This window comes from Octopus sinensis, linkage group LG9 (genome assembly GCF_006345805.1).
Source record: "Octopus sinensis linkage group LG9, ASM634580v1, whole genome shotgun sequence".
Lineage (NCBI taxonomy): Eukaryota > Metazoa > Mollusca > Cephalopoda > Octopoda > Octopodidae > Octopus > Octopus sinensis.
This window is the reverse complement of record NC_043005.1, coordinates 65254386-65280397: the sequence shown is the minus strand read 5'-3', so window position 1 is coordinate 65280397 and position 26012 is coordinate 65254386. Positions and strand designations below refer to the sequence as shown.

The 26012-nt window shown below is 35.1% G+C and overlaps 1 protein-coding gene across 1 annotated transcript in view; it reads left to right on the top strand.

Annotated features, from left to right (window-relative positions):
• The window catches only part of LOC115215927 (corticotropin-releasing factor receptor 2-like), a 365649-nt gene that overhangs the window by 137748 nt on the left and 201889 nt on the right, over positions 1-26012 (top strand). Inside the window, exons 2-3 of the mRNA XM_029785287.2 lie at positions 7881-8000; positions 23963-24057. Of these exons, the coding sequence (XP_029641147.2) occupies positions 7881-8000; positions 23963-24057 (215 nt within the window). The remainder of the gene's footprint in view (positions 1-7880; positions 8001-23962; positions 24058-26012) is intronic.

The window sequence follows — 26012 nt, the reverse complement described above, 5'->3', positions numbered from 1 at the left end:
CCTTGTACATTCTTAAAAATTGTTGAAGAGTGACTTCGTTTGTGACTTCCTTTGAGACTTCCTTGTTGGCTTTTCTTAATTCTCTTTTAAAGGTATCAACAAAACGTTCTGCCTGTCCATTTGATCTAGGATGGTAAGGCGTTATCATTATATGTTCTACCGTGAACATTTCACAGAAGTTTCTAAATTCACTGGACACAAATTGTGTTCCATTATCAGACACAATCACGCCTGGGATGCCAAATCTTGTGAATTATTCGTGCAAAACATTTATTACAGTTGAGGAGGTTGGTCTTTTGCACTTAACAACTTCGGGCCATTTTGTATAACTGTCAAATACTACTAAGTAGTAATTACCATTAAATGGAACCGCGAAATCGATGTGTAATATCGACCATGGGATTTTTATTTGTAGCCAAGGCTCCCATTTTTTAGTAGGCAATTTCACTATCAGAGGACATCTCTAGCAACATTTTACCAAGTTTTTCATTACCTTATCCATCTTTGGCCAATATACATAACTGTGCACTAGCACTTTCCTCCTTGAATCCCCTGATGCCCAATGTGAAATTCTTTCAACATCCTTTCTTTGTAGTGTCTCCGGTATCATTACCCTTTCGCAACACATCAGTACACCGTCACATGTTGAATATATGCTTACGACTTGGTGTATTTTCATTCTCTTTGGGCCTAAAAATAGGTGTTGTACTTTCTTTTACAGCAATCCTCACTTTTGTTTTAGTGCAACAGAAAAATCCTTCAAGAAAAAAAAATTGGGAAATGATTTATCTTTTTTTTGTCTCAGTTCTTCAACTTCACTCGAGCCTTTGACCGCCCCAACTACATTTCCACAGAGAACGCTTATGGGGGTGTTCCACATTTTAAATAACTCCATGCATTCTGTTCCAAATAAGTTTAGGGATTTTTCAACACAAATATTTGCCCTTTTTGTTTTACTTCGAAAAGTTACATTGCAAACGCATTCGCCGATAAAATATAATTTCCTTCCAGTAACACCACATGCTGCTTTATTGGATCTAAATAATTTCGGCTTAGCTATTTGTTTCCATGTTTTTTCATTTATGATATTGATGTCATTACCCGTTTCTAATTGCATTTTGACACTTGTAGTTTCGATTTTCACCTTGACGAATTTTCTGTTCGTTGTACTAACTTGTTTTACTGATGATAAACTATTTTATTTTTCTCGCTTGTTCCAAATTTTCGCCATTTTAGTTCTACAGTGCAATTTCATATGTCCTGTATTCCCGCAACGAAATCACACCGTTTTTTTCAATGGACAATTTTTCCTCAAGTGCATACCATCACATGCTATACATGGATTTACATCCTGATGTATATCGTACTTTTTGTGAAACATATTTTCCGTCTTCAAACTCTTCCGCACTTGTTTTACCTGGAAACAATCTCTGCGTTGGATTTCCTATGTACCATGTCTTACTTCTAATATCATATCGCATTCTTCTGAAAGTTTCTGCAGGGTTATATCATGGTTCATTTCCAGCTTTGTGATCATTTTCCTTCTGACTTCTGCGTCCTTTTTATCAGTAAGTTCCTATGCAAAAATCAGGCATTTGAACGAATCTGGAGTTAGTTTATCCAGTTTAAACCTCTCGCGTTCCCTCCCTGTTCACTCCACCTACATACGTAGTGAAGTCTTCGTCATCGCTTTTCTCAATGTTCAAACGCTTCCAATATATGTTGAACAACGAGATCTTTTCACTGAACATCTTACATAAAATGTCAATTGTGTAGCTAAAATATTTTAGGTAGTATAAAGTTACTGTATTTTTCATGCTCTATTATCGACAGTTTCCTGAAAATTAGACGCGTTTTCATTTCGTCAGTCCAGTTTTGACATTCTTTTTCAAAAAATTGTTCAAATCTTCGGTGATATGCCTCGAAGGTGGCTCCTTCTTCATATCTAGATTCATTTACTGAAATGGCTACATGGTCTGTCAAAAACATATTTTCAGGTTTTGTTTCCAACTTCATTAGCTGTAGCATTTGTTACTGTAACATCTGTTGTTGTTGGTCTGTTCTTTGAGCTGTTGTTGCTGTTTTTCCAACTCAGCTAAACCCACCAAAATGTTTTCTACGATTTTACGGATTTTTCGTGTACAACAAAACGTTTGTTACTCCTCTATCGAGTTGATAATTTCTCCACGTGTGTTTTTTTTATAAAATTCTTCCGTGGGAATTTTTTTCAACGTCGTCCGTGTGAATTGTTATATCCCCGTCGCCACTGTTATGATGTGGTGTTTCCCATAGTTATAATGTTTGGCCACTGTTGTGTTTGTAGCTGTCGTATCTACTCTAGTAGCCACGATATTTTCTTGGTATCAGATACAATGCATCTCTTCTATACTGGAATGGTAATACACCACTTCGTCTATCGTGCTATTGCTGATAACTCTGCAAGACACCAAATTTGAACCGTCTACCTTGACTGTGACTAGAACTCGACTATAGCGCGTAACTGACACTTAACTCCAACTGAGAACTCGTACAGCGTCTAACACACGACAAATTTCTTTACTGACCACCAGGGCCCTACACAGAAGGGACAGCACAAGGACAGACAATACAATACAAAATGGGGACATAAAACAAATGGATGGGAATGAATTATAAATGAAGGTGAAATGGCCACTCGATCCCCACTCTCGAGTGGTTACATTTAACTGTTTTTGATGTTATAACATTTTTATCTTTTTTTTTATAATATTAAAATTTACTTACAGTTTTTTACCAGTTTATATATGGTGTTAACTTTTTAAAGTCTACGACTGGAGATAGGATATCATACTCCATTTCCATTCCTAACGGGTCGGTGTTCGAACCGAATAATTCCCTCAATTTAGCGTGTCTTTCCCTGACTATCAATAGGCACTTTGTGCTTTCTGTGTACTTTTCTGCCGGCAATTTAACTCTAATCACTGATTTGAACTTGATGACTTTTCGCTGTCGCCGTGCTTTTAGAATATGTCATTATGTATGCTTTGTTTTGAGAAGGGGGCTGGTGCTTTTGCAGGACTGTGTGTTATGCCTGTCTGTACGTGTGTCTGCTTGTCTACAAGGTGAACTCGGACTATCTGGAGCAGTTTCCTTTTTATTGGATGTTATGCTGTGTGGGTGTACCTTGTGTGTTGTGTGCTTCCTGTATAATCTCCTCTGTTTTGCTGTTATTCCTCTTCTTCGCTGTACTTTTAGGAGGTGTATCTCCCGTTTTTTTCCTTTCCTTTTCGATATTTCGGCACATCCCTCCTCCTTTATTTTAATGTGCCCCTTTTCTCCACAGTGGTAGCAGGTAGGCGGTCTTCCCTCTACCACCACTCTCAGCTTTGTATCTTCAGGCAACAACACCTCTTTTGCTATTTCATTCAAGTCTTGCTGGGTGACCTGGATAACCATTTCCAGGCCGTGACCCCATTAATTTATTTTCTTCGTTCTTGCAACTTGGATTAACTTTTGGTTCCGTACATCACGGCTGCCACCAGCCACGCTTCTTCGATTTCAGGTGGCATCCTGCCGATCCTAATTCTTGCAACTCTTTTGCCGCAATAGGTCAGCAGAAGTGATTTATTGCCTCTTCTTCGGTGGCAAGCTTCACCTCTACAGTGCCATATCGCAGCACTCTTCACTTCTTCCATACATTTCTCAATGGCTTCCTCTGATGCCATCTTTATTTTCTTATTGGTTATGGACAGCGTTCTCTATACCACTGACCTCCTTCTCGTTTTGCTGGTTACTTCCTCTGGAGGCGTCAACCATAAAGTCTCTTCGCCCCTAAATGGAGGAAAGAAAACAAAACAAATACACAAGTCCACAGGCAAAACAGCAACAAAATTCAACAATAGGCACTAAGCCTTCAACAATCAGATAAACAAGAGTACTCGACGGAATGACAAGGATTTTAACAAAAGCGATTAACACAGAGATTCGGGTGCACACCGAACTCGTACCTTTGCTGACTGACGCACGACTCCCTGTACTGGTTTATAGTGACGGACACATACCATTTATTCCGTGAGAGAGTTGTACCATTTCCACTGAAACAATATTATTTTCAAGTCTTTCGAAACCCATTGTGCGACCGGTTTCAAGGTTTAATTTGTTGCTTTGGTTACCTGAGATTTGGTTGCCACTACCAAGAGTAGTGTAGGGATAATATGCTTTTCTGGCTGATACTAGATGTAGATGTGACATTTTATGGAAAACCGTACTGGTTAATAATAAAACTTCTCACTGCATAAATTATGCTTAAAGTATGTTCTGTATTGCTATAAATAACAATACTACTTTTATATCTTCAATATGAACGGTATAAGATATTCATATACGCTTCTTGCAATATTTTCTGGCTGACGCCAGACAGATGTTGCCTTTTATGGAAAATTGTACTATTTAATAATAAAACAGCTCACTGCATAAATTACACGTAAAGTATTCACTGTATTACTATGAATAACAATACTTCTCTTATGTCTTCGATATGAACGGTATAAGATATTCATATACGTTTCTTGCAATATTTAAATATGTTAACGATAGGTTTATGATTCTGTGTATAAGTAGGTCATTGTTGCACAGAATTTCCACATCTATACTTCTCTTGAAATCGGATGATTGCTCGACGTTTCTGTTCAGGTAATTAAACAGTGTTTACTTTATTCAATTAAAGCGTTCTCTTAGTTGAGAGAGAATGTCTATGGTAGATTGTTGTATATTCAACTCTTCTTTCTTGACAGCCTATGGAACTGCTCTCTTCAGGAAACGACTGTTACGAGTCTTCTTTAAATTTCTTATAAGGATGTAGCTTGGTAAAGCAAAATGACTTGCATCTATTGAATCTGCAAACAATATACAAACATTCGATACTCTTTGAATTTTCTTTGTTCTAAATAAAGCTGACTTTTTCTCACGGATGAAAGAAGCTTCGCTATTGTTAGGCTGGGCTGATTCATAACTGACAAAAGTGTTTGTATTTATAAGTAATCATTATTCAGGAACACATTTTGATGTTCGTTGGCTCTATAAAATACCTACCATATATTCCCAGTATCAGCTTTAGTCCAACAGCATTCAACTTGATCTTAATCGCTGGAGGGTTCAAGTCTTTCATCAACCACATAGAAGATTTTTCTGTACCCATGAATCTTAATATTTTTATCAAATGTGCATTTGGTAAGAGTATACAGTGTACAGCTTGCACAGCTCTGAGATGGAAGATATTTTCTGAACCGAACTAAAGTCATATGGTCAGAGTGAAACAATTTTGTAAATATTCAGACATCTGGTTTTAGCCAATTTTTTAAACTTGAATATTTCTTTTACTCTTGCCGATAAAATTCTCTGGTATGTGTTAAAGACATGGGCATTTCTTATAAGATTTCTATAACGATTAGATTGTAGTTACACTCGAATTCTATGCAGAGTTCAATAACCCAAACTAGAACAAATGGGACATTATAATGTTGCTGTATGTAGAAGTGAGTTTAAGGATTAGTAAATATACAAAGAAACCTTGTAAAAAAACAGAAACTTGCAATAGCCATTTAAATATTAGTTACTGTAACCTACTCTACATCTTAACAAGAACGATCAGTCAGTAAAGGGTTCTTCAAAATTCCTAGGAGACACTCCCCCACACAACATTAATATATAAGTTGAATAAGCACCCAACAATGTGACTAATACATTCATAATGCCTAATTAAAGATATTGTGGACGATGGCATCTTGAAGTCATATATTGATAAGACATTGAATCTATCATATATCTTATATATCCATAATTTTAATACTTTTAATACCTCATCCCGAATAAGCTTTCTAAAAACTCTTCATCTTGAATGCACAGAGTTTTTGAGCCATTCACACATTACCAACTCAATAACTATTCACAACGCTAATGAACGTAAAAGTCTATGTGTGCCACTTTTAATGTATTATCTCATTTAACAAGGCAGTAGTCACAGTAAATAAAGTAAAAGGAAATAAATATACATAAAAGTATTTTTAAAAGGAAATGTATGAAGCGAGTAAAAAATTTATAATAATGCACGCTTACTTATAGTAATAGGCATCTATAATTAAAGTTCATGAATGTTGTTATGTTATAAACTAAGTTGAATGCCGTCGCTTCTAAAAGTTGTGGAATGCCAAGAAGAATTTAACCATGTCATTAAAACACGAGGCTGGGGATAAGTGGTCAGGTTACTAACGCATCATTAATCTGAGGAGTGATGTATGTTAGAAGGGCAATCAGTAGAAAAGAAAGTAGAATTTAAAAATGATGACGGTGGTGAAGAAGAAGAAGAAGAAGAAGAAGAAGAAGAAGAAGCATGAGGAGGAGGAGGGGGAGAAGAAGAAGAAGAAGAAGAAAAAGAAGAGGAAGAGCACCTTTTAAATGTTTGAGCACTTTAAACTAGCAACAAACAGCTAAAAAAGCCCGCCAAAAATTTATAAAACTGCAGGCTGCATGTATGCTTATGTTTACAGATATATGCACATGCATGTATATACACATTACTTGACGCCTGTTAACTGAATTCAACAAGTTTTGTTCCACATTCTGCAGGTATTAAAAATCCCAATCTCATTATGAAGGCTTTGTGTGTGGAGCATGTAGGGTGGTGGTGCCGGTTTTGTTACCGACGACCTCAGCATTTTACAGTCTGTACTGGGTTATAGGTTACCTGTAGTGCACTCTAGCCATCAGTATTAAGAATTCTTTATCGGCACTTTCCGGATGATTATGATCCCTGTTTCATCCATGTGCGTTAAATTGCAGCATTAGAGCATTTAGCTATTATTTCTGGCATTGTAGGTGTTTCTTAACAGCCTAGTTAAATTTTGTGACAATTATAATTCTCCCTTTTAGTTTAAACATTGCAGCCTGCTGTTTATATTTATTTTATGTATAGGTGCAGGAGTGGCTGTGTGTTAAGTAGCTTGCTTACCAACCACATGGTTCAAAGTTCAGTCCCATTGCTTGGCAGAGGCACATTGGGCAAGTGTCTTCTACTATAGCCTTGGACCGACTAAAGCCTTGTGAATGGAGTTGGTAGACAGAAACTGAAAGAAGCCTGACGTTTATATATATATATATATATATGTATATATATGTTTGTGTGTCTGTGTTTGTCCCACCACCAATGCTTGACAACCGATGTAGGTGTCTTTACGTCCCAGTAACTTAGCGGTTTGGCAAAAATAACAGATAGAATAAGTACTAGACTTAAGACGAATAAGACCTGGGTTCAATTCCTTCGACTAAAGGCGGTGCTCCAGCACGGCCGCTATCAAATGACTGAAACAAAATAACAGAATAACGTTAATGAAGTGTTAAATCAGCCCTTAATTTTCATGAGAAAAAACATATATACTAATGGAGAAGCTAGTCCGCAAAAAGCTGAGATCGAGCGGGCTACACTGATGAAGCATCGGAAAATGTCGAAACTGACGCCAGTATTATGAATTCTCAATCGGTATTTTTCGGACGATTCAGGTCCCTGCTATTGTATATGTTTTCAATTCATGTGCCTTAACTATAGCATTAGAGCATTTTCAATTTTATTTCTAGCAATGTAGGTGTTTCTTAGTACCCTAGTCACATTTAGTGTGTGTGTATGTGTGTGTATGCGCGCTCGTGTGTGTTGTATATGTGTGTATGTCTGCGCGCATGCAGAAATTCAGCTATAACTTTGCTTAATGACATTTTCATTTATTTTAGCGTATTGGTCTCTTTAAACAACCTGTTTAGGTGAATATCGAAACCAATCTGTAACCTTTCGTGTGTGTATTACTTTTAATGAGAGCAAAAAATAATTGAATCTTCATATTCTTTCATTTCAGATGACACAAACGATTCCTGCGATACAATGTGGGACACGCTCTCATGCTGGCCGAAGACTGCTGCTGGGAAAGAATCTTATATACCCTGCCCTCATCCACATCAAGGAATTGACTTCACCAGTACGTATTGAAGTATTTGGAATGTCTTTTGAATTGTTGTGATGAAAAATAAAGGAAGTCATTTGGGGGTCTTACATTATGCATATGAATGTCTTTGATGATTTTATTCACTCTAACGCTCCAGGCATTTCATTGGCTGAAAAGTCGAAATCGATAAAGTGATTGATGCCCCGTGATGTATTTATCTGCAGTTAGTGTTTGTATGCACATACATACATACATACATACATACATACATACATACATACATACATACATGCATATATACATACATACATACATATATGTACTCTGAACACCAATGTGGTTCGAAAAATACAAAAGAAAGAGGACATGTTTGGACAATTAATAAGAAATTTGCAATATGGCGTCCATATTGTGATGAACTACATTTACCAACATTATGGTGGATCTACAAGTACATGTACACATGTGTGTATATATATATATATGTATATATATATCTGTGCATTGGAGGGAACTTAAGGAAGAGAATAGCTCATCGGTTCTATACCGGCATGGCGAGCGGGAACACGGGACCTCACTCAACAACATAAAAGTTGAAAACTTGTCCACATATGGAACGGACGCAACGCTTAGACAAATTACGGAAGGTACACAAATAATAGAAGATAAACCTAGCCTAAATAGAAAACTATACATAAAAAATATAATATATTAAATTAAATTAATACAAAGATGAAAGAAATGAAAACGTAGATAAAAACAAATTAAATTAAATTAAACGAACGTGATAACGCAGGTATCATAAATATTGCCACCCCACGCTTAATAAACATAGACACACAGAGGTATATACGCATGCGCAAATAAAGACATATATAACAGAAAAACAAAATATAAGACCGTTAGAAAGGAGAGACACAAAAAAGAAATAAGAAAGCAAAGGACCACTGATGAGGTCACAGAAGTGTGACGAAAGAACTGTGGGCGAAATACAATAAATTTGAAATAAAGCTGAAGCAAGTGAACACCAAATATACATTTTGTGTGATTTCATTGGCTAAACTGGCAACATGAACATCCCCAAATACAACAATATATATATATAAAATCACAATAAGGGTGAAAAAAATTGAATATTAATTAATAACATAAATTTAAAACACCAAGTGTCCTAGCGTATAAAAAGACTGGGATACAGGAAAAATTATTAATACAAATATTTAGAGAGAGTCCACATGTGGTCACTCTAACGCTAGACATAGAGATCCGCAAAGGGAATCCACCACTAAAGAATTGTTCTGAAGAATTAATACAACACGCCAAGAATGTAAGCGAGCATTCAAAAAAAAAAAAAAAGATTAACTCTATACAATTGTTTCATCGTTAATAGATAGTGTAATTTTATTTACACAATCATTTCCGAATCGTCAGTAGAGTATATCAAAAATATAATTTGCTGGACCGAACGGCAAAATACACACGAAGCCGAGCAAAGGCGAACGGCACAGCCGATTATATTCGTAGTTACGTTCAAATATCCTCATTCTGGCGCGTTGAATCCCCGGATGCAAATACTACCCCAGTAATTTACTGCCGGTTTGAGAACAAATTAATTTATAATTAAAATCACAATAAGGGTGAAAAAAATTGAATATTAATTAATAACATAAATTAAAACACCAAGTGTCCTAGCGTATAAAAAGACTGGGATACAGGAAAAATTATTAATACAAATATTTAGAGAGAGTCCACATGTGGTCACTCTAACGCTAGACATAGAGATCCGCAAAGGGAATCCACCACTAAAGAATTGTTCTGAAGAATTAATACAACACGCCAAGAATGTAAGCGAGCATTCAAAAAAAAAAAAAAAAGATTAACTCTATACAATTGTTTCATCGTTAATAGATAGTGTAATTTTATTTACACAATCATTTCCGAATCGTCAGTAGAGTATATCAAAAATATAATTTGCTGGACCGAACGGCAAAATACACACGAAGCCGAGCAAAGGCGAACGGCACAGCCGATTATATTCGTAGTTACGTTCAAATATCCTCATTCTGGCGCGTTGAATCCCCGGATGCAAATACTACCCCAGTAATTTACTGCCGGTTTGAGAACAAATTAATTTATAATTAAAATCACAATAAGGGTGAAAAAAATTGAATATTAATTAATAATATCAATTTAAAACACCAAGTGGCCTAGCGTATAAAAAGACTGGGATACAGTAAAAATTATTACAAATATTAAGAGAGAGAACAATTCTTTAGTGGTGGATTCCCTTTGCGGATCTATATCTAGCGTTAGAGTGACCACATGTAGACTCTCTCTTAATATTTGTATTATATATATATATATATATATATATGGATGCGAAATAGCACCTACAATTGCTAGAAATAAGAGCTAAGAAATTTTACTCGAATACCACACAAAATCAATAACATCATGAAATGTTCATGAGGTTAGTGATTTTGTGTGGCTATTCAAGTTATATTTTTAGCTCTTATTTCTAGCAATTGTAGGTGCTATTTTGCACCCTTATTTATGTATTCTACATTTTTAATTGCTTTAGCCACCTATATTATAACGTATTTAATATATAATATTAATTTGTCGTTATATCTTATTGTATATTATATATATATATATATATATATATATATATATATATATAATATATATATGTATGTATGTATATATACATACATCCATATATTATATATATATATATATGCATGTTTATGGATAAATAGATAGATAGATCGATAAATTATTAAATATATGTTAGAATGTCAGATAGAATAACTTGTATTACTTGTTCTGAGTCTCTGCGCATTGAGTTCAAATTATGCCGAGATCATCTTTACCGTCCATCCTTTCAGAATTGCTAATCCGGGGCCGAAAATTGGTGGAATTGTCAGAGCATTTGGTGGGATGTCAAACGATATGTCTTTCTGCTCTCCTCGTTCTGAAACCAACGTATGGGAGAACATGAGTGTAAATTTGCAACGGTATTGCTTTCGTCCTGGACAACATCGGAAGCATAGAGAGGTGAGACTTAGATGCATGGGCAGCTGCTTTTCTTGCACAAAATCCTTATACAGGTTTCCACCATACCATGAAGGCAAACTTTCCAGGTGCTGACTCTCATTCGGAAAAAAGCAACTGTTTAGTCGTTATTCTATTTACCTCGCATCACCAACCTAGCTTTTTACTCTGCGATATCTACATACGTACATACATACATACATACATACATACATACATACATACATACATACATACATACATACATACATACGCACACACAGAGTATACTATTCATGCATATAGGCACACACAGCAAAAATAATATTAGGTTAGGTGAAGAACTCTTGTCTAAGTACAGCTCTTTCATTTGAACCAAAAGTAGATTAACTTATGTAAGCAGAAAATTGAAGGGAAAATGTTCATATTAGCGGAAGGTTACGTCCGATCACATGTCGCGTAAGTTAGAGACTATCAGCAACATTGACGAGAATAGTAGTCTTTCATTGACTTGCATATGCACATCATATACACCTACAAGGTTATGCCTTTTCAGTCGAAGAACAGAAGACATCTACTATGTACCTGATCATCAAGAGAGAAAAGAATATCTCTATATCTCCACAGTGTATCAGACCAATAAGGAAATATTGCCTACGTCATCGATACCTGCCCTAGAGGATTGTCGTAATAGCTATAACAAAGCATGTCATAACTAGAATGTATTCATATCTTAAAATTATAATATTGGAACATACCAGCAAAGTATCGATCTGGTATAAGCATAACAGGCCAAATATTCTTCAATGTGTCAGTGAACAAAAGTATGGACAGTTGTCCGGGTGGTGTCTCGCGTTAAAAATTGGGGAAAAAGGGACATCAGCAAAGGACCTATGAGAAACACCTTTTATATCCGGGTTATAGATTTTTATTTGTTTTGGATATTATAGATTCACTGGGCAACAAATCTGCAAAAACATCTAAAAATACTGGGGCCCTCAAAAAAAAAAAGGGAACAAAACAAACGGAAACCGATTCTTATGATCCAAATTAGTGGAGGATGAGTATTAGTTTGTAAAACATTCCAGAAACTTTTCATTTGATGTTCCTATGCTCACAATCACACGTATATCTGACAGACACACAGATTGAAGCACTCCGTCGGTTACGACGACGAGGGTTCCGGTTGATCCGAATCAACGGAACAGCCTGCTCGTGAAATTAACGTGTAAGTGGCTGAGCACTCCACAGACACGTGTACCCTTAACGTAGTTCTCGGGGATATTCAGCGTGACACAAGAGAGTGACAAGGCCGGCCCTTTGAAATACAGGTACAACAGAAACAGGAAGTAAGAGTGAGAGAAAGTTGTGGTGAAAGAGTACAGCAGGGATCACCACCATCCCCTGCCGGAGCCTCATGGAGCTTCAGGTGTTTTCGCTCAATAAACACTCACAACGCCCGGTCTGGGAATCGAAACCGCGATCCTACGACCGCGAGTCCGCTGCCCTAACCACTGGGCCATTGCGCCTCCACAGACACACAGATACACATAAGCAGTAACAAAATACGCACACACAAGTAGTAACGAAACACGCACACACAAATAGTAAGGAAACACGCACACACACACGCACTTGTGTGCTTAAGTGATATGCATGCTGACTATATAGAAGCAAGTTTAACCCCGCACGCATCTACACGCATGCATGCATTAACTAACTCATATATTCACCCGAAAGCTGTATTCACTTAAACAAAGAGCACTGAAACCAGCTGGATGTTTACCATCACGATATTCTTTCTGTCCTGTCTTAATCCTGCTCCCTTCTTCATATCTATCCACATGTCTTGGTTTCACTTTTCCTTTTTTGCCCATTCATCTTACATTGTATTAACCGTAATTATATTTTCCAATTAAGCCCCTACAATATTTTAGTTTTCTTTTCTTTTTATAATGTTTGCCCCTTTAGTCCTTCCTCATTAGTTTTATGTTTTGATCATAATGATTACAACCTTCTATATACCTACACCTATGTCCCTACATCAACATATGCCTACATCTATATGCCTAAACATTTCTTTATGCCTTCATCTGAAAGGCTTATAATATATTTGATAACAGTTTTGTGTATATTGAGCGCTTTCCTTATAATAATACACAGAACTTTAAATAATGTCTTAGTTACAGCTTTTTTTGCTGTTGATATTAAGTTCTTCACTAGCCTGTTTAACTGTTGTTTTTTGTTAAATACATTTCGAATTATTTTAATTCTCTTCTTTATTTCTTCACTTTCTACGTTTCCTTATTGAATACATCCCAGGATTATGATATTCAATCTGTCCAATTCTCTTTCCCTTAACTGTAATATTTATCTATGATATTACTGATTACCACTTCGTTTACTTAACTGTAATTTCTATTGTATAGGATATTCCATTGTCATTTACAATAGCTGCAATGTTCTATAAGTGATCTCTGGGCATAAGTTAAATAAATTATAGGCTAATCCTCGGTTTTTAAGCACTTTCTTATTCTTAAATTCCGAGGTATTCCCTGTTCAATTTTTTAATTGTATTCTGATAGACCTTCGAGCGTCTTCTCATTTTTACTCTCCTTTATGCCTTGGTATAATTTATAAAGCATTTGTAAACATCTTGATATATATCTAGAGCTATTCATTATATGATTCTTTGGTTAAATATTCCTTTATTTGTTCTCTTTGTTTTCCATTCATTCTTTTGCTGTACTTTCTTGAATGAATTTTTTTGGCAGTTGTCGATTTGCAGAATTCTATAGGTTTTAAGCTGTCGATATTGTTTGAATCGATAGAGCAAATAAGTCCATTATTCATGTTAACAGTTTGAACCACGAAAACAGAGCAGCCTTGAAACCGGGCATGACCGATTAATTATTTGCTTTATTAATAAAAACAACATCGATTTGACAAACGAAAAACAACCCAGCTGTTCTGTTTTATGGCAATTGTCAACTAGGAGCTATTACCCAGTTCATATCAGCTGTTGTTGAAACGTATTTATTTTTTGGAATGATAACCCTAAAATTCAGCTCAGTTTGTTGGGGCAAAGTTTCTTTGGATATTTGAAATCCGCTGTTAGCAGATGGCTGCTTCTATTGACTGTCAACGTTTGTCTAGAATGAGTCGACATTACTATCTTTTAGTTTCCAACGATTTTATTGTACATCTATTTTAATTTTACGATTTATCTCGTTGTTAGCTGAACTGAGTGACATGTCTTGAAAGATAGTACGATGGTGTAGCTTGTTAGAAATATTCGCGTATGTACAGAGGAGTCAAAACATTTATTTCAATGTAGTAACTTTTCGGTATGATATATGTGTTGCAACTAATCTCTTATATATTAAATATTCCTGGCTAGAAACCTTAGACAGTTATCTGAGGCCATATGGTATTCAGTTAAAATTCGTTGCAAATTTCACACTTTACAAATATTGAACCATAATATAATGACATTTACAAACAAGTCACATAAAGAAATAGCGCATTCATTTCGTTGAAAGAGTTTAGGAATTACAGCAGGATAAAACGTTGTGATTAGTGAGAAAAAGCAGATCAGTTTAAAAAAGTAATTCCAAGAAATAAAACAATATAAGAATAGAAACAACTTCTTGTAGATTATTCGAAAGAGTTACAAGAAAAATGTCTTGTGTGATTAATATCTATGCACAAACACAAACATACACACACACACGCACACATACACACTCGCTCACACATTACACACTTATTCATACATACACACGCACAGACAAGAATACGTTCACATATGCATAAAATGTACATATAATAAAATCTTCCCGTTAGCCAGTAAGGGTGATACTACGTGACTGCGCAGCTTTGAAATAACAGTCAAATCATCCTCTAATCCCGCACAGCTATCTTAAAAAAAAGAGAAGGGCATGCAGTAAAGGTGATAAGGCTATTTGATTTGGTCAAGATAGTTGCAAGAATTTACAAATATTTGGATGCGTCAGTGTATATGATTTTATAAAGTTACACTCGGGTGATGTATGCGTATACCACTTTAGTTCACAAGCGTATATTTTTCATTAAAGTTTAAGTATGTACGTGCTTGTATACATCATATGCACTTGCAACTGTGGACACTTCTTAATTCAAAGAAACTTAAATGAAAAGTTCTTACAATTTTTTTTTAGATTTTCATGGTACCATTAATTGATCGTACTAGAAGTATGCCAATAAATTTGCTACGTTCTTTCTTAACAAACGGAAACATTTCTTGGCTTTTGTGCAAATCTCTGTACTTAAGATACAAATGAAAATCTATAGTCCGGATATAAGATTGTAAGTTTCCCATTAGTTCACCAAAAATACTGTTTTCTTTAATTTTAGATACTTATTCGTTGGGCAGCTGACTTCAACAATAGTGCATAATTTTTGTTCCTTGTTTCATGGAACAATATCAAGCATATCACATTTGAACCGGATTGTTGTTCTTATTGGAGTGTTCCACAAGTATTTTTAACGCGGGTCAAGAATGCCTTAGGCATTCAAGTAAATTCTTCCATTGAAAAGCAACGTAAGTTGTTTTGGCAACAATGCCATGACACCTGCGAAGGAATAACTTGCAGATATTTTTGGACAGTTACTGATGGTATATTTGATAATCTCTCTACTGATATGGGACAACCAACATTTTCTATCAAAACCTGAAGATTTAGTGACATCCTTATTTTTCTTATTCGTCTGATATTTAGAAGCCATCTTTTGTTTCTGAATAGTAAAGTGGGTCCAGGAGAAGCTAATCTTCCTGTCAATGCATCTGAATTTCTGTAGCTTTCAGGATGTCTACAGAGGCACAGCAATTTAATGATTTGATGAGTGTTTCACTTCTAGGTTTCTGTTTAGATAGGTCAGCCCAGTTACCCTTGGTTCATATGCAACAGCTGTACATTCACAGTACTTACTCAGCGGTTGTTCAACTAATCTCATGATGTCATTATTTTCGATTTTGAGTGCACACATGATCAACTCATTTCTCGTTCATTGTTCAGTAAGAGTTAGCTGAGTGATACGATGTGACACTCAAATTCCTTCTACAGTGATTTCGTGTCACTGCCTCTATTCCCCTGTTTAACACCAATCTTGTCAGTGCCACTGACCATTGTTGCTGTTGAGTTTAAGTTGTTTGACTTGATGCTCAAATTGCACGTCTTTACAAGTGTACAATCGAATATACCTAAGTTGTACCAGCACAGCTCTGTATGTAGACAGCTGTGACTTTCATAGAGTCAAATGTCTGCTCTAACAAATGCAACATACAATATTCTCATGGTATGCGCAACATCGATCACTGGAAGATTGCGGAGATATACAGGCTATTGAAATTATATTCGTCGTGTGGTTGACAAACTTTCTTGAGTCATTGCCAAATATGAGCATATTTGTATGTATTTTCGTATATATTTATGTATATATTTATGTATGTTTTTGTAAGTATAACTGTTGCTATAAGTGATAATGATGATGATGATAGTGGTAGTAAAAAGGATATTGAAAGAGAGAATGAAAAATGAAAGTGCAAATAATGTGATGGTAGTGATGTCAATGAAGCTAATAACGATGATGGCAATGGTGATGATTGCAGTTGTTCCAGTCCGCTCTGGCGGCAAAGAAAAAAATTATAGTTGCAGGATTTTAATGTTTGAGTGAATCGAGATGACTGAAGTGTTTATAGGTTCCTACATATTTTATGAATACAAGAAATTCACAAAATACATAGTATTAATAATATTGATAGTAATAATAATAATATACAAGCCTCATATTTGAATATAAAAAAGCAAAAAATACACAGAAACTCACACATAAACACATGCATATATATATATATATATAATATATATATATATATATATATTATATATATATATATATAATATATATATATATATACATATATGTGCATGTATAATCTATCAACGTACATATATATTCACATATAGATAATATAGTTAATATTGGTATAGATAGATAAATGCATTCACTCGCTATACAGTGATTTATAAATACAGCAATACATAAGTTGGTATACCATCACTTATGCATAGTTAACAGGTATAGGTGACATATAGATACGGTACTAGAGTGGATTATCGACAGGTAAACTAGTGAATGGTTAAGGATTAAATTATCAAATAAATAAGATGCATGAATACAAGAATGAATGAATATATAAGTGAAAGATGGGAAAAATTAACGCAAGTAAAAAAAATCAAAAAGAAGCCTGCAGATAATTGAAGAAATAAAATTACAAAAGAGGAAGTCAAACCGTTTGGGGAAATCGTAAAGATTGAAGTGTTTATAGCTCCATGTAGTCTTCTGAACTGAAGATGTGATTCTGTTAGGAAGGTTATGTTTGGTGAATGCAAAGGCTACGCAGTTGGAAGTTTCCGTTGTTAGATTTTAGTGTGGATAAGATTTTCAGTCAGGGGGCGTATGATGTCTTTAAACTGCGTCTGCAGATTATTTAACGAAGTATCAAAATAAGAGTGGGAATAATGATGCGATTTAACAGGGTTGAATGTCATGCCTATATAAAATTCATAAAAGGTGTTGACAATACATTTACTGACAATAAGCTTAGATAAGTGGTTGTTATCGAAAGGACATTTATTGATACTCGTGCAATAACCGATTTTGGCTTTGTGAAGGTTAAATGTAACTAAATTCATGTCAATTTTACGTGTGCTAAAAAATATGATTTTGATCGTATTTTTCTTGAGAAACCTATAGTAATTATGGTTTGTAAGGAAATGTTTTCTAAGTGAAACAAAGAAGTTTTAGTATTGCGGATGTCTACTTCAATATGGTATCGAAGTATGAACTGTCTAATGTCCTCATTTCTGTTGCCGTTTCGGCGTCTTTGTGGTGTTAGCATGAGATTTACGTCAGAGATATTTCTTCATAGCTAATGCTAAATAATATAACAATTTAGTAAGTTACTGCTTCGGTCGATATTCGTTTATTGGCAAATGATAAGATAGTCTAAGGGAGATACTGGATGCAAAGTGGCGGTGTAGATTCCTATGGTTTTCTTTCTTTCTTTTATTTTTGGAGTAAATGTTAACGTAGTTCAGTAATTCAGAAATTCTGTCAGCACTTCGTACAGAAATATACATGTACTTGACTATCAGTGCATATATGTACTTGAATGCCAATATCTATCTATCTATCTATCTATCTATCTATCTATCTATCTATCTATCTATCTATCTATCTATCTATCTATCTATCTATCTATCTATCTATCTATCTATCTGTCTGTCTGTCTGTCTGTCTGTCTCTCTATCTATCTATCTATCTATCTATCTATCTATCTACCTATCTATCTATCTATCTATCTATCTATCTGTCTGTCTGTCTGTCTGTCTGCATGCCTGCCTGCCTGCCTGCCTGCCTGTCTCTCTGCCTGCCTGCCTGCCTGCATGCCTGTCTCTCTGTCTGTTTGTCTGCCTAAATGTCTGTCTACATACATACATACATACATACAAACACACACACAAGCACATATCATGGATATGTACTGTCATAGCAAGTACCTTGACCTGTGTTTTCAAATGGCTTATAAACACCTTCTACGCTGCAATTGTATATACATATACATACACACACACATACACGCACGCATATATATATATATATATATATATATATATATATATATATATACATATATAAATATATATATGTATACACATGTACTTGTATACACAAAAGAAAGGGCGTCTGAGCTGATTCATCCAATTTCTGTAGCACTTCCCTCTCGGACACCCTTGTGATATGACTATTTTAATTTTCTATCTAGAAAACATTCTATCTCCTTATCATCATTATAATCATCAATCACCACAATCATAACCTTCATTATTATATCTATAACAACTACTATCATTACCATCATAATCATAATAATCATCAGAGACATTACTATCAATAGCAGTAGTAGTACCCCCTACTACCATGACCATTACTCTCCTACCACCCCAACCACTGTGAATCTCTGTCGCTATCATTAAAATTATCATCATCATTATTATTATGATCGTAAGGCGGTGAGCTAGCAGAAACGTTAGCTTAGTGTTATTTCGTCTGCCGCTACGTTCTGAGTTCAAATTCCGCCGAGGTCGACTTTGCCTTTCCTCCTTTCGGGGTCGATTAAATAAGTACCAGTTACGCACTGGGGTCGATATAGTCGACTTCATCTGTTTGTCTGTCCTCGTTTGTCCTCTCTGTGTTTAGCCCCTTGTGGGTAGTAAAGAAATAGGTATTTCGTCTGCCGTTAGGTTCTGAGTTCAAATTCCTCCGAGGTCGACTTTGCATTTCATCCTTTCGGATCGATAAATTAAGTATCAATTGTGTATTGGGGTCGATCTAATCGACTGGCTCCCTCCCCCAAAATTTTGGGCCTTATGTCTAGAGTAGAAAAGTTTATTGGTATAATCGTCTTCTTCCTTGCAATCTTCATCGTTTTCCTCATAGTTGTCATCATCAAAATCATTACCATTGTTGTTATCGACTTCTTCATCATCATCATTATCATCCTTTCACATATCTATCTTTTCCCTTGTGCATATATCGTTCCATCCATTTCTTTTTTTTTGTCATACCTTTTTTCTTATTCCGCCACTGTCACCATCGATATGTTAATACTAACATAATTTTCCCTACTTAACTCTACGAGTACGATGACTATTGTTCGTAGGTCTGGAAGGAAATAATAGCTTTTTCTGGACGCATACATTTATTGAAGTATTGATATTTAGTATTGATACTGTCACAACTCTAGCCTAAGTGGTTTTACCTCTATGTGTGTGAGTATGAAAATATATATGTATATATACATACATATATGTAGATACACACACACACACAATATATAATATATATATATATATAGATATATATATATATATATATATAGTATATATATATAATATACTAAGTGTAGGATAACATTTTTTTCGAAAAAGTTCTTTTCCCAAAAACATTTATCAATGTCCAGCATATTAAAAAATACCTTTAAAGGTTAAATTTATAAACAATTCATAAATAAGGGCAAGCGAAAAAATTTCTAATGCCAAATATGCCGAAAAGTTGGACATATTGTCCATTAACCGTGTAATTTTTTCACAATACGCACGCTACCCGAAAAAAGGTGGACAGAAATTTCTAAAATTCCATTATTACCATACCGGACCGATTTCAGGGTTAGCTTATAACAGCCCTCTCTTCGTCAGTGATACATGTGGCAAAAGAAATAAATGAGATACTTACTCATACCCATGGAAGAAGCAAAACACTTTCGTTTGCCCTTATTTATGAATTGTATATATATATATATATATTTATTGAAATGGATAAATGAATTATCTTGTTAAGGATTATTCAGTATTTAACCGATACCTGGGTAGCAAAAAATCACAACAGAAAAAACACGGTTGAAGTTACGACCTTGGGGTGTCGCAACCGTGCCTTAGCGCGGATAATTGAAGTTTAATATATTTAGTGAAGGAAAGAAATGGAGCTGAACGAAGATTCTACAGAATTCCTTTTATTATTTTCTACACATGTTTCAAAGGCTGCAAATTTCCAAATTCTGATTGAATAAGGAGACCATTTTGCAGCATTCTCTTCAGGAAAATCCAGGAATTTAAAAATCCCAAACAAATGCGCAGCAAGGTATTCGAACAAAACGCTCCTTAGGAGCCCATGAAAAAGCACAAAAAAAAACAAACTTATATATATATATAGGTTAAAATTTTTTTCAGAAAAAAATTTCATCAAAAGTGGCAGCGTATAAAAATACCTTTAAAGGCTAACATTATAAACAACTTATAAACAAGGGCAAAAGAAAAATCTATTTTTATGCCGATATGCTGATAACATACTTTCACGTCGTGCTGAAATCGAGGAAAGTTAGCTAACTTCTTTATTTCTATATTCAATCAATTTCAATATAGAAATAACGAACTTTAAAAAAAAATTCTGTTAGCTACCTTTCCTCGATTTCCGCACGACGTGAATTAATATTGAACGTATAATGAAATGTGGAAATTGCCAGCATATTGGCATAAAAATAAAATTTCCTTTTGCCCTTGTATATTTGATGACAGTAGCAGGAAACGATCGTAGTGGATATTAATTATATTTTTTAATAATTGTACTTATTTAAATAATATAAATTAATTTATGTATGGGCTTAAGCCTTTCATTGTTTGATTGGCCTAATAGTGGTTTTGTCTATAATTTAATATAATATATATATATATATATATGTATGTATATATATATATATATATATATATATATATATTGTATATATATGTGTATTATATATATATTATATATATATATATACATACATATATATATAATATATTATATGCCCCGTACCCCCCTTATCATTAATGTGAACACATATTCTAATAATTGGTACGACTCTCTGTTTGTCTCTCTCTCTCTCTCATTTTACTTGATCTGTCCCCCTCTATCTCTCTTTTCTCTCTATTAATCTTCTCTTTCCTCTGATCCTTTGGTCTAGTCTTCCACTACCCTCCATTCTTTGTCTCGCTCTGCACTACAGGTCATTCTTCGACCCCATCCCTTCTCCTCTCTGATCCTTCTTTCTCTCTCTTCCTCTCTTTGTTGCGTTTTGTCCCCCTTCTCTCTCTCTCTTCCTTTGCTTCTCTTTCTTTTCTTTTCCCTCTTCTCTTCACGTGACTGTTGGCCGAAATGCCTTTCAGCTCCTGACCCTCGTGTGTTAACATCGTTGGTTTTCGTCCGCGCTATTAAAGGCTTTCCAATGCGCCAGAGAAAAAATTTGTTTGCTTGTATCAGTCGTAAGACCACTTGTTGTTTTCACCGTTAATGCTTCTGTATTTCATGTTTCTGTATTCCATTTTGTTTTTGTTTTTTTTTATATCTGTCCCTTGCTGTCCTGTGTGTTCGTATGCATTCGATCCTTCTTCCAGGAAATCTACGTTCCAGCTTAGTTTTTCTAATGCCCGTTGCTTAGTTTTCTTGGAGGGCTGGCCGTGATCTAGTAATTCAAGATTAATCAGCCGAAATTACTACGATGATCCGGTTCTTGACTGAAGACTGAGGGGTTTGAATGTCCTGTCAATGTTTAATTGTATCGTCTTCTAAGAGTTATACGTCTTGTCATGTGTATTTTTACATACCTTAATATATTAATATATATATATATATATACATACACACACAGATATATATATATATATATTACATACATACATACATATTATTATAATATATATATATATATATATATATATATACATACATATATACATGTAGGACAGCTGTGTGGCTGTGTGGTAAGCAGCTTACTTACCAACCACATGGTTCCGGGTTCAGTCCTACTGCGTGGCACCTTGGACTTGTGTCTTCTAGCATAGCATATTTATGGCTATGTAAGGTGTGAAGGGAGTTTAAATTCGAGGTGGTAACTCTGAACGCGCGCGCACACACACACACACACAGAGTCCCTACAACGAAGTATAGCTTAATAGTGTCCATCTGTCATCAGCGAAGTCTTTAGAGAAAATAGAATTCACCCTCGCACGATAGAGAAAAATTCATTAAATTAACTTTTCGCATCGTTTATAACACTCGCGCACACATAATATGCATCGGTACATAGCTGATATTTATAAACAATCTAACAATTGAGACAGCGTATCGTTAGTAACGGTAGAATGAGTAATGACACTGACGGGAAATATTGCAATATCATTTACTGGCAAGAGTGCAGAATTAGTGATGGCTGACAACGCAGTGTCGCGAGCGAAGGAGAATACTGCATCGTTGACAAGAGACTCTAAAGTATTAGTAATAAGAGACACCATTAATTCGTTGAAGCTCTAATACATATTGAATATGGGTTCAGGTAAGAAGGAAACGGAGCAGCATTTAATTCCTGTTATGACCGGGCTGTCTCATCCCGTTTTTTGAGAGGATAATGTAATCTTATTTCAAGTAGGATAACGTGTGATACAAAATGGTGCTTGTGAAAGGTACACTTCACTCCGTCGCACATTAAAAAAGGTCTAACTGGTAACTGTGGATAGTCTCTATAAGCAAATGCAATTTCAATTATAGTTACAAATATATTAAGACACTATGCAAACAATATATTTGAAGATATACATACATGCATACGTACATGTGTGTGTATGTGTGTGTGTGTGTGTGTGTATAAATAGATTTAAAAAGAAACAAACTAGACTTTAGAAATATATAAAAATGCTGAACAGAGCCATCAAACTTTCTTAACATGTAGGCATAGGAGTAGCTTGATTTACGAACCACATGGTTCCGGGTTCAGTCCCACTGCGTGGCACCTTGGACAAGTGTCTTCTACTATAGCCTCGGGCCGATAAAAGCCTTGTGAGTGGATTTGGTAGACCGAAACTGAAAGAAGCCCGTCGTATATATGTATATATATATATATATATATTATATATATATATATATAATATATATATATATATATTATTATATATATATATGTATGTATGTATGTGTGTGTGTGTATGTTTGTGTGTCTGTGTTTGTCTCCCAACATCACTTGACAACCGATGCGGTTCGGGAAAAGAGACCGATAGAATAAGTACTAGGCTTACAAAGAATAAGTCCGGGAGTCGATTTCTTCGACTAAAGACAGTGCTCCAGCATGGCCATAGTCAAATGACTGAAACACGTAAAAGAGTAAAAGAGAGAGAGAGAGAGAGAGAGAGAGAGAGAGAGAGAGAGAGAGAGAGAGAGAGAGAGAGTATATATGTTGCCGTGATGAAAAATATTGTGAGAATCTAAAGAAAAGAAAAAATATCTAGAGAGAAAAACTAATATTATAAACATATTTTGTATTTCAGAAAACGCAACACGAAAGTGCAGTGAAAATGGCACGTGGGCAGCAAAAGCAGATTACAACGGATGCCTGGACGCTCCACATCAAGTACATGAGGATGTAAGTAGAAATTAGTTTTATTTGTATAATACTTCTCCTTCTAATGTTAAATCATATTAACAACCGAACATAGAATAATTATTCACCCAAATTAAAATCTTTGTGTCAATGGCCTCGTATTCTTCTCTCTACAAGGCCAAGGAAGGTCGAAACTACATTATCTGTCAACACCAGTGATCATAGCTGATATAAACCCGAGCGCTTATATGCACCGCAAGTCCAGGAGCGGTTCTTTCATGTTCGAACACAACATCCTCTTTAAGTGGGAGATAAATATTACCTTTGAAATTAGTACAGCTTCCGTCGCTCTAGTATATATATATATATATATATTATATATATATATATATATATATATAATATATATATATATATATATATATACACCGGAGTAAACACATAAATGTGAAACAAGGTGGAAAAAAGTGTACTCAAATACCAGGGGTTGAGTAATATGCTTTATTTAAAAGCAGCAGAAATTCAACAAAACCTGTTACTCGGAGTTTCACGTTCCCGTTCGTCGGACAGTTTTTGTTAAAATCGGACAGTTTTGTTTATATATATACCGGAGTAAACACATAAATGTGAAAAAGGTGGAAAAAAGAGTATTCAAATACCAGGGGTAGAGTAATATGCTTTATTAAAAAAAACTGTTTAACAAAACTGTCCGACGAACGGGAACGTGAAACTCCGAGTAACAGGTTTTGTTGAATTTCTTCTGCTTTTAAATAAAGTATATATATTAAATGATTGATACGGAAGACGGAGTTTAACTAGAAGCTTTATTTAGCACACCAATCGTTTCGGATCTGTTCTGCACTAATCCCTAGTGGGAGTGGGATGATGCAATGACATTAGATGCAACACATGGTGCAGAAAGCCTCATCAAGTGACGTAATAAGCTTTAAATATTATAAGGTTTACATCTCGTTTTCGCTTCAAGACTATATGCTGGTGGTGAGTTACTAGCCGTTCAGAAACATTTTAGTGAAGTGAAGAAGTTGTGGCCAGGAAGTGGTTGATAAAAATATTAAAGAAGACAAAAAATACGCTGAAGTGAACGGGGGTGGTCAAGTTATGGTCAAGAAGTGGTTGCTAAAATCTTGATAAAAACTAAAAAGAATGTAATGCAAATGGGGTGCTTATAGCAGTGGATTGAACCTCTATAGCGTGTGGAGAACTTTGTTGGCTGGATATAGCAGTCAAACGCGACGGTATGGTCAAGAATTTTTGTGAGAATATGATTACTATATCTTTAGACTTAGTGGTTGCCTACATCGACACACACACAGACAGACATTCACACATATATGCATATCTGTGCGTGTGTGCATGCTCTCACACGCACACACACGCATATATATATTATATATATATATATATATATATATATAGATATATACACACATCCCTCATCCTGTTACTTATAGCCCCGCATATGTAGGCACATAAAAATACACATTCACATACACCCGGACATACACTCACTTATATAGGCACTCGTGGCATTCGGCGTATATACATCGCAGCTATGCATATTTACACTTACACCGCAACCTACACACACATACGTACAGATACAACCTTATGCACGTAGATACCTGTTTATTTGTGTGTATATGTGCATGTATATGTGTGCTTGGGATTATATCTATATTTATGTACATACGTCTTTAGGCTTATATTTTCATGTGCATATGTGTCAGCATGTGTCTAAATAAACGATTCCATGGCATCGGCCATGTTTCTTTCCCCTTTATCTCAGTTTATTCGCTATTTTATAAAACAAATTATTTATACTCGTTAATCTTTTTACGATCCTTCTTCTTATAATCTTCATTCAACTCTTTCGTTATGAATGCATTATATGCGTGTTTGTCCATACTATTTATAACGTCAGATTTATCGGAGAAATTATATATATATATATATATATATATATATGCTATGCGCTT